At 43.0% G+C, this 14,663-nt stretch overlaps 1 protein-coding gene across 9 annotated transcripts in view; it reads left to right on the top strand.

Annotated features, from left to right (window-relative positions):
• Positions 1 to 13,562, top strand: part of prdm16 (PR domain containing 16) — a 153,921-nt gene extending 140,359 nt beyond the window's left edge. For 4 of the 9 annotated variants that reach the window (XM_062563949.1, XM_062563951.1, XM_062563940.1 and 1 more), the window contains 9 exons: positions 547 to 2,215; positions 2,373 to 2,460; positions 4,319 to 4,488; positions 4,596 to 4,673; positions 5,032 to 5,201; positions 6,428 to 6,599; positions 8,781 to 9,041; positions 9,402 to 9,579; positions 10,461 to 13,562. In XM_062563949.1, the coding sequence (XP_062419933.1) occupies positions 547 to 2,215; positions 2,373 to 2,460; positions 4,319 to 4,488; positions 4,596 to 4,673; positions 5,032 to 5,201; positions 6,428 to 6,599; positions 8,781 to 9,041; positions 9,402 to 9,579; positions 10,461 to 10,595 (2,921 nt within the window). In that variant the 3' untranslated portion in view covers positions 10,596 to 13,562. The remainder of the gene's footprint in view (positions 1 to 546; positions 2,216 to 2,372; positions 2,461 to 4,318; positions 4,489 to 4,595; positions 4,674 to 5,031; positions 5,202 to 6,427; positions 6,600 to 8,780; positions 9,042 to 9,401; positions 9,580 to 10,460) is intronic. The other 5 variants (XM_062563955.1, XM_062563953.1, XM_062563959.1 and 2 more) reach the window with 4 other exon arrangements.
• Positions 13,563 to 14,663: the final 1,101 nt, after the last annotated feature.

The raw sequence follows: 14,663 nt of genomic DNA, 5'->3' as shown, positions 1-14,663 counted from the left end.
TCTTCTTCACAGTCCATTTGTTTTCTACGTATTTCTTGTCCACTTCATCTACTTTTTGATTCTGTTTAAATCTTTTGAACCAAGCATACAGGTCCATGGATCATTTTTTATTTTTTATTGATTTAATGTAAACTATGCATTTGTTTATAGATATCTTCTTTCACAGCACACACTTCAACATAATTTAGTTTATATGAATTTGATCTACTGCTACGATTATAATAATAATAATAATAATGATATTAAAAAAGCAGATTATGATGTAGTTTTTATTAATCCTAGATTAGAGTCGATTGTTTTTGCTCTCTTTTAGTTAATTAAATCTATTTGTTATGATTTTTCTTGCATGTGTTATTATTGTAAATGACATACAACGTAGATACAGTAGTTTGGGAGCCATTTGTTGTTCTCAATTTGCAGAATAAGTAGTTATAAAAAGTGGTGATTTTCACAGAGCTATTTCATCATCAGTTTCCATTCAGATGTATGTGTTGCTATTGATTTGGTATACAAAGTTAGAGACAGTGTTAAAATGGGTTTAACCAGGCCCCGATGGGCTGCGTCTATTTGTTCCCCCAGGCGAGGTGTGCCACAAATCCTACACCCAGTTCTCCAACCTCTGCCGCCACAAGCGTATGCATGCTGACTGCCGTACCCAGATCAAATGTAAAGACTGTGGGCAGTTGTTCAGCACTACCTCCTCCCTCAACAAGCACCGCCGCTTCTGTGAGGGCAAAAACCATTACGGCTCTCCAGCGGGGATGTTCAACCCTGGCATCCCCCTGAGCTCCAGCCCCATCATGGCCAAGGTCAAGTCCCACCATCCCCACCTACAAGGTCTAAACCATTCAGGTTTAGGCTTCAGTGACTACTTTCCTTCTAGACCTCACCCTCATGCTGGTTTGCCCTTCTCCCCCGGAGCCCAGGGCTTCCCACCCCTACCTCATGGTTTCCCAGGTCTCTTCTCCCCATCACTGTATCAGCGACCACCTTTATTGCCGGCTAGCCCCTTGTTAAAGAACCCGCTGGGCGGTCAAGAGGTGAAATTGCCTCGAAGTCCCTTAGATGCTCCTCCACTGTCCCTGGTTAGCTCTACAAACACCAATGGAGGTAACAGTTTGAGTCAGCTGGAAGTCAAAGAAAAAGAGAACAAACTGAATTTTTCTTCTGGAGAAGCCAAGCCCAAATCTAAGATGGCAGACATGTCAGACGGCAGTGATCTTGAAGACGTGAACACCACAAGTGGGACAGATTTGGAGACCACCACTGGTACAGCCTCAGGTGATGGTTCTGACCTGGAGAGCGACGGGGAGAGTGAACGTGAGCGAAGTGGTAAGAGAAGGAAGCCGTCTGCCATTTCAAGTCAAGAAGGCCACCAGTTAGAAGACACAGACAGTGCATCGATAACGGCTGTGTCTAGTTCTGGAAACTTTGCTATTGAGCGTCCCTTTCAGTTTTCTGCATCATCCCAGCACTCCTTCTTCCCTCCGCCTGACGAGCAAGCTCTCCCGCCCACCCACACAAATGCAAATGCAGCCACAACAGATTCCATAAAAGCCATCGCGTCTATTGCTGAGAAATACTTTGGTCCAGGTCTGATTGGTCTCCATCAGGAGAAGAAGATGGGTCCACTGCCCTACCATTCCATGTTTCCCTTCCAGTTTCTGCCCAATTTCCACAACTCCCTCTATCCCTTCAGCGCTGATCGAGGTGCCCTCAATCCCGGCATGTTCTTTAAGGCGGAGCCAAAGTCGCCTCACGAGCAACTGCACAAGATGGTGTCGGGTGGCCCCCGAGCTCCTGCCCCCACAACAGAGTCCCCATTTGATCTCACCACGAAGGCCAAGGAGACCAAGTTAGCTCACCCCACTCCAACAAACCCCTCAAACCCCAAAAGTAGTACTGGGAGCAGTGGTGGACCTTTAGCAACACCCGGCGGTGAAGAACAGCCGTTGGACCTGAGCATCGGCGGCCGGAGCCGAGGCGGCCATAATGGCGTGGTGGCTGAGCCACAAAATAGAAAGAACCACATCTTTGGAGTTGGAAAGGGGGTCTCCATCAAGGACGAAACCCCAGCTGGGTTTCCACAGCATCTTTCCCAGTCGTTGCACCATTCAGCCATTGGCCAGCACCAGCAGCAACACGCACAGCAACACCAGCCGCCACCCCTACACTACGCCAAGCCCTCAGCGTTCTTCATGGACCCAATATACAGGTATTTCAGCCCCGATTACACCAGATACTGCTGTTTCCACATGAGCACCCATAATGCTTTTATGTTCACGCATAGAAGGTGTTGAGTATGCGGTATGAGGTAGATGTAGATGAACTATGACCTTGGTACGTAACCCTCTGCCTTGTTGTTGGTCCAGCAGGGTGGAGAAGAGGAAGCTACTCGACCCCGTAGGAGCTCTGAAGGAAAAATTCCTCAGGCCCTCCCCGCCACTCTTCCATCCACAGGTAAGCTCACCGCGCTCGCTCACACGCAGACAAATTTGCAACCCAGGAAGGTCGTTGCTTTAATCGTTAGTGGAAAACCGCAAAAAGGTACATGATCTTTGAACAAAAGTCATACAGCAAGGGAGTACAGAGCAGGGGACTTTACCTCCAGGTACCGCACATCGGCCGATTATTCCCAGATACAATTGACTATTATTCTCATACCATGTATTATGTGAAAATACCTCACTCCTGCCTCCCACGCTGCTGTAACCTGAATTGATAGGGCCCTATGCACCATCAGTCCGCAGTGTTGATGTTATTTTCTCAAGGGTTCTCTATGATTTCTTCCTTTGTTTACTGAATGGCGCCTGTGTACCTCGTCACTTCTACCTTTTTCAGAAGACACAGTCTGTTATCGCAGCGCCTTTGATAATCAGTCACATTGTTCAACTGTCCCCAGACCCTCCCTACCTCTACGGGTCTTGATTACAAGGAATGATAGTATTAAAAAAAGAGCGAATAATAACCGTTTGAATTGTAACAAACTGCCTCTCCTGGCCACGCTAATCTTAGTTGTGGCATTGTTTCATGCGCTGGGAGCCCACAGGCCGGCTAACAGCTCTACCCCCTCCGAGCTGTTTCTCTGGCTGGCTGGCTGGCTAGATAATAGCACAGTGTCCATCAAGGACATCCTGTGTTTGTCTCCAGGAGAATGGGGGGCTCTCGATGGGGAAACTGTTTTAATCTGACCTGGGAATCTCTGTCCTCTATCGACTGTGACTTAGCAAAACACTCACTTACTGCATAGGCAGACAGATCCATTTAAATAAAAATAAGATTTATTGTCCTACGTGGTATTATACATGTATTGTGTCATTTGGGCTTCACAACATCATATAAGAGAAGCTAACCAGGTTTTTTCTGTCATTTGTGAACAAAAGCATATTTCACTGGCAACCCTCCTCAGTTACATTCACTATGGACTCATAACGTTGTATTTTTCATCATCGGATAATACATCATCTTATAATTGCTCAATACCCCTGTTATGGAAAGTTTTCACAGGCGTTTAAAAACTTGTCTCACGGTGTCTCAGCTGTGATCCTCCCAGTGATACAAAAACAATGCCACCCCTAGTTCAGTCTCATGTCGGAATCACATTGCCCCCCCCCCCCCCCACACGTTCTCAGACTGTGAATAAACACATAGAGACGGAGTGTCTGTCCCCGTCTCTCCCCTCCCGTGTTCACTAAAAAGGAAGGATGTAAGCTGTTTTTGGCAAATAAACTCCTACATAACTGGTCCCTTTTGTTCGCTTGTAGGGGAGGGGAAGTGGCTATCAGCTGTGGGTATCTCAAACTATATTGTACAGCTCCAATCGGAGCGCTTGAATGCCTCATTTAGCCGGTCCGCCAGCCTGCAGCAGTAGCTTCTGCAGAGGAACGTAAGAGGTGTAGAACAAAGCACTGAGGCTGGAGGTTAGGGTGTATGGGAGGGGTGGGGGGCGCTGGTACTTGAGCATTTTTGTTTGTGTTATAGGTCATGGAGGTGACTCGCCTTTAGCACAATTAACTATTAGGGCTCAACTCTGACATACTGCTTCCTCGACGCTTCCGTCATCTTTCTCTTTCCCTCGCTCCCTTTTCTGACATTTTGTCTTTTGTTTTCAGGGCTTTCTTTTCTCTCTCTCTCTCTAAATATAAAGCATATGTATATACTAGATATATAGATATATAATGTCATGTCAGAATGGCCATATGAGCTTATGACTACAACGTTTTAATCCACAAATACTGGTTTAATTGAAAGACTGTGATCCGCTTTAGTAAAAAAAAAAGAAAATCTAAAAATGTGATCTCCCCTGTTCTGTCGTCAGATGTCAGCTATGGAGAACATGACGGAGAAGCTTGAGAGCTTTGGTGCTCTGAAGCTGGACGCGCCGCCCAATTCGCTGCAACACGCTCATCCCCTGTTCAATTTCCGCTCACCACCACCGTCGCTCTCCGATGCCATCCTGCGCAAGGGGAAGGAGCGTTACTCCTGCAGGTAAAAGCCCTGTGCTGCAGTGGGTCGTTCCCTGCGTCGAGAATACGTTTAGAAGCATGTCGCTTAACCGCGCCTTTCCCTTCCTTCCTTTGCGATGTTGCCTCTAGGTACTGTGGGAAAATCTTCCCTCGCTCAGCAAACCTCACCAGACACTTGCGGACACACACGGGGGAACAACCCTACAGGTAGGTTCAGTCTCGTCATCTCTGATGTTCAAATTCAAACAATGGCCCAACGAGTTCCATGCACTGGGATGTATATATTTTATCATGTAGACATCAGGAACCAGTTGGGTTCATCTTTGGTGGATAAAAGCCAATGAAAAATCTGAGTATGATTGGCAACAGCCAATATGTCCTTTTAAAGGATTATGTTTTTGTTATCATTTTCTTCAAAACTATAATACAGAATAATCACAATCCGCAGCTAATTTGCATTGTCTTCCTATTATTATTTGTATTATTTATAGTTCCAAGAAAGAAAGTATCTTTTATTTGTTTACAAATCACCTCCGTTCCTGCTCACTTTGTTCTCCTTTCGCAGGTGTAAATACTGTGACCGCTCATTCAGCATCTCATCCAATCTTCAACGCCACGTTCGCAACATCCATAACAAGGAAAAACCCTTCAAGTGTCACCTGTGCAACCGCTGCTTCGGTCAACAAACCAACCTCGACCGCCATCTCAAGAAGCACGAGCATGAGAACATACCTGGTGAGTTTGTGACATCTATTAATAAAGAATTCACACCTGTCTTTTCTCCCCTGTCTGAAAAGGGATGGAACAGAAACTTTTTAACTGAGTAATCTTCACAACTGTGCTAATATTTCTAAATGTGAAATAACAGCCTAATGAAACACAACAGCAATATAGTGGACTTTTTCCTTGTGCAACTGATCATAAATTATAAACCAGAGGAGCGGTAAACGGTTGTGACATCACCAACTTTCTCAAATACCAAGGGATGCAATTGTTTCCCTTGAGTATGTAAATAAGGAAATTCATTGTTTAGTTCCCAATGTATTCTTGATTGTTAATTCTGAGTCAAATGGAAGTGAGCAAAGAGCATCTGTTAAAAGTAATTAATATAAATCGCAAAGATACTTACTAAGATACCACACATAACCGACTGCTAGAATTACATCTGAAAAATGACACCATCCTTTACCCTTAAATGCCACTATGCTCCATCCAGAGCAATGTTATAAAACCTGTAAGAAAAAGAGGAAAATAAGTTAAATGAAAGGAAAATATTTTTCTAAACCTATAAATGCAACGTAAAGATACCGTCTTAATGAAGGTAGGGGTTTGACTACACATGCTTAAACATGTCTCTGGCCTCGTGTGTCTGCAGAAATAAGGGGGTAACCAGTACAGTTTGGTTCACCTCTTCCAAGACTGTCACATCCTCTAATTTTAGTGCTCCAGGATAAAAAACAGATTATGAGATTTGTTTAAAAAACGTCCCAGTTCAAATCTGGTACATCTGATACAGACTAATCTAGTTTTAAATTTAAGCCCAAAAAATGGCTTTTCCAGTGATGCCATATGTTACAGTGGTCTCCGCCTTCATACATTTCTAAAGAAGGTTATGTAACATCATGCAAGAATTTGAACAAACACAAATTATACAAAAGCCCTTTTTGTTGAAATGTAACAAAGCTCGCCTTTTGGTCACTGTTACCCCCTCCACAATTTATTTCCCTGTTCGTTAAAATATGTTCAACCCAGTTTCACATCAAACGAATGCACAACCTAATCCTCTAAAAAAAATAAAAAGTAAATAAAGTTTATAAATCTAATAACAACCACATTATTTAACATGATGATCATCAAGCTAATCATCATTGTGTGCGTGGTTGTGTGTGTGTCTGATTGCTGTGCATGTCAATGTGTGGTTATGCGTGTGAATCTGTATGACTGCACGCTTTCCCCGACAGTGAGCCAGCAGTCTGGGATGCTTTCCAACCTAGGAACCACCATCTCCTCCCCGAACTCCGAGCCAGACAATCATGCACTTTTAGATGAGAAGGAGGACTCGTACTTCTCAGAAATCCGCAACTTCATTTCCAACAATGAGATGAACCAGGCCTCCAGCTCCACGGATAAGAGGTAACGAATAAAGACCATCAGTGATTACATCTGGTCCTGGAGGCTGGCCTTCTGCCCCCGTGCCGACGCTCACTAAAACCTCATCATAAACTTTAGTGTAATCCAAACTCTCAAGCAACAGCGTGAAATGTCCTAACTCTTCACTTTTTGAAATCCTTCCCCTTATCTGGGAATGAATTCCTGTATCCAGGTTTGGAAGAAGCAGCAACAAACGCACACATTTTGTTTAACTGAAAGCAACAGTTGTTTTGCTCATACTTACATGCAGTTACTAGGTGTGCAGCGCCCCCCAGTGGCTTGGGTTTGTGTGGCCGTAGTCGCCAACAACACAGTTCATGCAGCGTACTGGCAGTGAGCAACCTTTAAGAGCCACTGGTGTTTTCTATAATAAAAACAAGCTTCAGACAAGGAGGGAAACATGAGGATGAAATATGGTTCTGTAACAATGTTACTACCTCATTCCATGACTCTATACACACTTCATCTCATTCTCTAAGTGAGTTCCTTTCCGGTAGTCTCACTTTTTGTGAGACACGTCGCGTCTTTCCATCATTTCTGCCCCCTACTTATGCATTACGGCCAGCAGACCCAGTGGCAATTTGGCCCTTCTGCCATCTGGGATCAATACAAAGTCTCATCCACAACAAGCTGGTCTGACATTTTAATGTCTGTAATTACGTATTATTCTTTCTGTCCTCCCACCAGACAGCCTGCTGTTTATTCTCCCCCTGAGTGACTTAAGTCAGACGACAAACGAAAACACACGCTCGTGATCATCTGTAATCACTTTTAACCGCCTTCGCAACCTATTTTTTCCCCTTTTTTGGCAAAATAAAAGTCTCTTGCAGCTCTTGCTCTTTGACCAGCTTCCAGGCTGGGGATGTTGGAGATGCTGAGACATTACCGTCGTGCTGGGGGCGTCTCAAGACTCCCGTTGAGGGGTTTAGAGGGAATAGAATGTTGTATTATGTTCACAGCACTCTAGTCTTGAACGACGAAGAGGTATCTCTCTCTGTCAGACTGTAATCCAGTTCATAAATAGGGCTGCAACCCAGACCTGGTTTGGATAAAAGCTCCAGTTGGAGCTGGTTCCTCGTCTGGGTCCGGCCTCCAATGGTCGGCACTCTGGACTCTGAGGGGAACTCAGAGTGTTTAGAGATTTATTTAGGAGATCCTCTGATGATGGAGCTCTTCCCCCATCCACCCGCTACATCCATGCCCCCAGCCGGCTAACACAAACACCAAACTGACGTGTTTAGACTAAGTGACAGATCCCAGGACCCCCCTGTCAGAGCTACGCTTCTTTCTCTGTACATAGGCATGCCCCCCCCCCCCCCCCTCCTCTCCACCAACCGGCTTTGCAATTTGATCATGGTGATATTTAATCTAGATTGAAAGAGGAGAACTTTTCTCTCCCCCCAAAATCCCCTTACCCGCATTTACCCACCCACTGTGTGTGACCCAATCCTGTCCCCGTGCAGCCCTTCCCAGAGGTAACCCTGTCTCATTTGATAAATGTCCACTGTGTGGCAAAAATGGAAGGGGTAAATTTGCCGTCCCAGAGGAAATGATATCATGAGGCATGACATCGCGGTCTGGGGGTGCTGGCTGGAGAATGTACAGATGGCAGGTCCTAATGGCGGTGTGCTGATAGGCTGTTTGCAGATCAGCCATCGTCTTCCCTCGGTCACACAAAGTAATGTCCCACCATCACAGGGTGAGGAACCAGTCTGAAGCGGGCCATCCCCTGCTCTGTTTCTGAGGGAACTGGTCAATTAATCATGTGTGGGCCGCTTGAAAAGTGCTCCGGGGCGGACCGTCAGCACCCGTGTTGTTTGGTGTGGATGCCGGACTTTGATTTTTCATTCCTTTGACCAATTATTTAGGTCTCTTTCTCAGCTTGTGTTGAGTCTGCCCCCAAGCTTTGGAGCTACAACTAAAACGGAGCCTTAAACACATCCTTCTCTCTTAAAATCTGTTTCTAAAATAAAAAAAATTGCTTTGACTTTTTCCCAATTTCTTTTCCGCATAGAACACGCAACACCACCGACCAGATGCAAATGACTTCATGGGATGACTTAGTTTGACATGTGACTCATACAGGAGGAGAGAGGCTGTCAGTCAACGGTTACAAACGTCGCTAACACGGCCCCTCTACTTTGACCTTTGACCCCTGTGCAGATCAGGACAGACTGAGGAGGAACTTCCACCGAGCCACAGTTTGTCCAACTCTAAGCTTGGGCTCCGGGGGCTCGAGGAAGAGGAAGAGGAAGTGGAGGGCGATGATGAGGAGGAAGAGGAAGGCAGCCTGACAGAGAAATCTCACGATGAGGCGCTTGAGTCCCCGTCTCTCGTCACAACGGGAGTGTACGAGGAGGACGAGGAGGACGAGGAAGAGACGGAGACGGCTCCATTGGCTATGGGCTACGAACACACTCGCAGGTATTTGTTTTGGTAATTCTACAGAGAAGCACATGAGCCAGTGTTCCTGGGTGCACTGTGTGAGGCCTCTACTGGACACACACCGCCAACAATTCAGCTCCTGCTCCTCTGTCCTTTTCCTTCTCTAAATGTCCTTTTAATTGATCTTACCTCTCCTTTTCTCCTCCCCTTCCCCTCTTCTTTCACTTTAACTTTCTCTATTCATTGACCCCCCCCTCCTCCCACCCCCCCCCCATCCATTGCATTGAATCTCCATCTATCCCTTCCCAATGCCTACCTTTTCATCTGTGCACCCATCCATCTGTCTATCAACCGACCCACCCATACTGCCTGATTGCCCCATGCATCCACGGTGTGCAGGTGTATAGAGGAAGGCTCTCTCTTGGATCTGGAGGGTCTGCCAAGCTTTCCCAAGAGTCTGGAGGGCTTACGTAAAGCAGCCAGTGAAGAGCAACCCTTTGATGTTAAAGACATATTTAACACTTCGCTAGAGTCGGAGGCATTGAAAGAGACATTGTACAGGCAGGCTAAAACCCAGGTATGTGACTGGCTTTTGGATGAAGGAAACACGTGTTGTTTGGATTAGACAAGAGAAAAGAGATGAGATTGGGCCTGGGTAATAATTTAATATCACAAATGTTATCTTGAGGAGGAAATCATAGATGGAGGTATGGCAAATCACAATATTAAATTATTCATCTAAATTGCTGAAAACAATGACATGCCAACTCCAATTAAAAAATGAAAGAAAGGAAATACACGTTTATTAGTTCAGACTGAAGCTCTAACCAAAAGGTGCCTCTTTTCCTGCTCTCTCGTCTTTTTTCCTTTCACTTGACAGATTACCTGTAACCTGCTTTTTACTGTGATCATTTTAAAACTAAAACTAATCAAGATCAGAATTACCGAGTTTAATGATGGTTTTTAGCATTGTAGTGGACAACTTACAATAGCAGTATAAATGCCAAGAATTATGAAATGGAAATGATATTTATTAGCAATCGCAACATGCGAGCTCTTTAGATTAGAATTAAGTCAACTTGGAGAATACTGCTGTGTGTCCCAAAAGCTGTCATACAAATAAGCGTTAAAATCTTTATCATGGAATAGGATTTCATTAAGGAAAGAATTTTAATTTAGTATAGTATACCACAGAATGTCATGTTAAAAGCATAAAAGGTAGGCTAGTATACTATGCTACTCCAAAAAAAGTCAACTATGGCATGTAAAATGTCACAGTATATATAGTATATATCTGATCATGTAGTATTCCATAAAAATCCTTAAGTTTTTTCTAAATGTCCGTAAAGACATTTCATATTGGTGTCATTGTCAAGTATTTCATTTAGAAAAAAACATAAAATGTGTTTGAAAGCAGTGAGTTGCTTCCTGTTAAAAGTCACCTGTCTCCCCCCGCAGGCTTATGCAATGATGCTGTCCCTCTCGGAGAACAACCCTTTGCACGCGCCCTCCCAGAACTCCCTGGACGCTTGGCTGAGCATGGGAGGTGGACCGTCTGAGACGAGCGGCTTTCACCCGCTCAACCACATCTAGACGAGAGAGTGGACGCGGTAGGAAGAGTGGGAGAAACATTGAACATGTGACAGAGTGGACGCGAGGAGTTGAGGACGCTAGACAACACATTTGTGTCACATTCATTAATGATAGAACGAATATGTTAGTGTGTGTGCGTGCGTGCGTGCGTGTTTGTGTGTGTGTGTGTGTGTGTGTGTGTGTGTGTGTGTGTGTGTGTGTGTGTGTGTGTGTGTGTAGGTTTGAGTGCGAGAGAGAGGAGGCAGAGATTGTCCCTGAGTGAGACATCTCAAAAGACTCAAAAAGAAAGCACTGCTTAACTCCTGTTGATGTGAAGGACATGATAAATGCTTCTCAACAGCATTGAAACTCTGCATTACTCTGACCCTCCCCAAGTCCACGAGCTCACTGCAGCACCACGGAGACCCAACGGAAGGCCCTCAAAGACACTCACCGACTAGGTCTCTGAGGTCTGCGCACTCCGCCTTCTCCAAGCACTGCAGCATCAGCCCTGCGTTAGCACTGCATGTCCACAAGGTGTTGGTGTTTCACCGGGAACATAGTGGGCGCGTGCACTATTTTCCCCAGGTCCCCCCCCCCTCCCCCCCACCAATCACAGGCGTGTACTGATCCTACTTTGGTTGTAACTGCACCACACTAAATGTTACTTGAGGGATAACAAATTCCAGTAGACTGTTGATTTTTTAATGATTACATGGAGAACGATGTTAAATGTTCCAATGTGCACAGCAACTGGTGATTTTGATGAGCTCTCTGGGGCACTAGCCATTGTATTTGGTTACCCAGTTTGATCATGCTGAAAATGAATTCAAATCATACTCAAAAGATGAAGAAAGTCTTTCTCTGCTTGTTTAGTTCATCATCATTTGTTAATTTTATTTACTTCCTCTCATCTTAGATACCACAGTATTGTTTTTCGTAGGCACCACAGTGCTAAATTGTTAATATAATTATTTTAGAGAAGGACCAAAATTCTATGATGTTGACATGTGATGTACAAAATAACCTAGATGTTCATAGCAAGAGTGGTATGTGCCAAATAACCCATAGAAAATGTTTTGTTCTCTGACAATCATTTCATTTCCAAGGGGCTTGCATTTGCTGTCATAGTTTTTTTTTTTTCCTTATTATTACGCTCTTCTATATTTGATTTCAGAAATGTGTGTGTATGTATTTATTTTTGGTTGTTTTGTCATGACTGGAGGAGTGAAAATGAAGGCATGTCATTTCATCCCTCTTTTCTTGATACTGAAGGAATGAGCGCCACAAAGAGAGGAAGAGAGGGGGAGATTCTGAATCTCTTTTGATGCGTTAGTGTGCCATAATGGAAAGAACCCATGAAATTCATTGTTTTTATTTATAGTGAATTATAGCTGTAGTTAGCTTTAGATCCTATTTTGCAACGTATCGTCCTGCAGTGTTTATTGTTTTTTCTTCTTTCAGTTCAACCATTTTACCCAGTATGCTGATTGTGTTTGAATTGGTTCCAGTATTACGGGGGTCAAACTTGGACAAATGTCAGGAAAGGGCATTGTGTTTCACATTATTGAATCCGACTAGTTTTTTCCATATCAAGTTCCCTTTTCCCCTCGGTTATTCACTTGCTGTATGTTGTGTAAACAATATATATTTTATAAATTAGTGTTTCAAAAGTCAAAAACATTCCGAATGAAAGCAACGTCTCATGAAACAGATAAATTAAAAACACAGATAGCGTTAAAATGAATATCATAATTATGCTGGTTTGTCTTTTCAAAACACGTAGAACAATATCTTCATTTTTTTTATTGTGGACAGGAAAAACAAAAACTTGATTATGAATCTAACTTTATATTCCCTGATTCGTCTGAGATCATAATACAATCTCATTCCATGGGGGGGTACTGTAGATAAGAAACGGGGAGGGGGGGGGTTGAGCATTGTTGATAATTGTCGCCTTAGTCCTCCCTGCATCCTGGGACTCACAGAACTAAGAAGCTGAAGCTTCAAACTTGTATTTGAACCATATGGGTCCAAGCCATAAATTGATCAGGCTTCGGTCTCTAGAAAACACAGATGCATTTTCGGACTAGTTTCCCTTTGGATTAGTAAACAGCTTGAGTTTGACATGGAGAAAAGAGAAAAAAAACAGAAGCACTGTAATTTCTATTCACAACAGCAGGTGGCAGTGTGATGCTGACGAGGACTGCTGCATCATCTCAATTTTTCTAAAGACAGAAGTCTTTTTTTTATAATTCTACTGAATGAGATTTCATTCATGATAAACACATTGTTTTTCTCAAGTCGTGGTTATAAAATGTAAAGGCTTGGGTTGCTACGTTTTTTATTTTAGGTGATTATATGTAGTATTTCATGTCATGGACTACTGTAATAAGTAAAACAAAATAATTGACGGCATTGAAGTATTCCATTTTGCCAACTTCAGAAAGTATTCTGGCAGATGGTCGCTGAAATACGTTTCAGCATAATAGAACACAGTTGCTGTTTTCCCCCACTGTTACAGGAGAAAGTAAAAATATACATATTGTTTCTTTTTAAATGTAAAGTATTTTAAAGAAGGAAAAACAATGGTGCATTTGTCTGAAGAAAAAAAAAATCATTGAAAAAATATGGGTTTAAATGGATGGTGCTTGTTTTGTTTGAATCTGAGTTGTATATCGCCTCTGTTATGTTTATGGAAAACAAAATAAGATATTGTGCATGACGTGTTTAGCAGTCATAATGATGTCCATTTGTGAAATGTGTATGAAATCATGAAAAATGAAAAAAAAAGAAAGAAAAAAATAAATCCGTAGATGCACTTATTGTACATGTGGTTAGTTTGGTAGGTTGACTTCAAGTTCTTGACTGCCTTACAGATGTTTGGGCAGGTGGCTCTGAACGACATTAGAAAAGAGTTGTGGGAGAAGACATAATGAAAAACAATAAAGGATTGTAGAATAATATTGAACAATTCTGAAAATTGCAGTTCTTCTGATGCTTGTGATTATTGAAGATGTACTTTAGAGAAATTTCATTGAAAAGATATGACTCTGATGTTAATTCTGTAGAATAGCAATGTATACCAAATGTAATCTTTCCAATGCTATGAAGAATTTATACATGAAATTGATATGCAATAAAACCTGTGTGCTTTTTAAATTCTATTTGTAGCCGGAGTCTGTCAGGTGAGTGTGTGACCAAAAAAAAAAAGTAGTATGCCATATTAAAGATGGGATTTAAAGTCACAATATGAATAGCAATGAAATGGCAGAGAAATTTCTCTCCGGAAGGAGCGTCTTTCGTATTAAAATGTAATTGTTTAAATGAATACTATTATTAATATCAATGGGATTATTAACCGATGCTAATGTAGTATTAAATCAATACTCTGTGCTACTGCACAAGCCTACCTGTCATTACGTGAGAATCCCTGTGATGAGATGGCTGCTTGTTTTGTAAAGAAAGCCTGGAGAGGGTTATGATGTTGGCCTGAATTATTATTAAGCTTGTGCTGAAAATGTTTAAGCGCTTCTGTTCTGCCTAAAAAATCCAACTGACCAACCAAGCCTAGAAAAGTGAGCTGTTCTTTAAAAGGGAGCTTAATACATACACAACTGCTCACTGTCCTCCTCTTCAGAAAACACAAATCACTGCATTCCGTGTCGATTGCATTGAGTTTCCTAATGTAACACAGAACGATCGATGCCGCCCGTCTGGGCAAGAAGGCCTGATTTCACCGCAGGCCAGAGTTTGTTGGTAGCTGGTGGGATGTGCTGCATCAGCTGTGACAATGTCAATAAGGCTGACAATGAGTCCTGCTAAAGTAAACTGCAATGCATAATAAATAATACAATTAATGAATGCAAATTCGTAAAATGTATTGGATACGCAATACTAATTTGAGGTGTAATATTCTAAATGTATTGCAACAAAAACGGTTGTAAAAAAAAGTTTAACAATCTTATTTGTGTCACCCTCACAGGAAATGCAGTATTATCCAAATATCTTGAAAGAGCGCCACCAGCCCAGTGGCACGTCGTTGTGGCTGGAAACGGTACTGCACCCGACGTTGCACGCGCATTGAGG

The sequence above is a fragment of the Pungitius pungitius genome, chromosome 1 (assembly GCF_949316345.1).
Source record: "Pungitius pungitius chromosome 1, fPunPun2.1, whole genome shotgun sequence".
NCBI lineage: Eukaryota > Metazoa > Chordata > Actinopteri > Perciformes > Gasterosteidae > Pungitius > Pungitius pungitius.
This window is presented reverse-complemented; position numbering and strand designations above follow the sequence as displayed.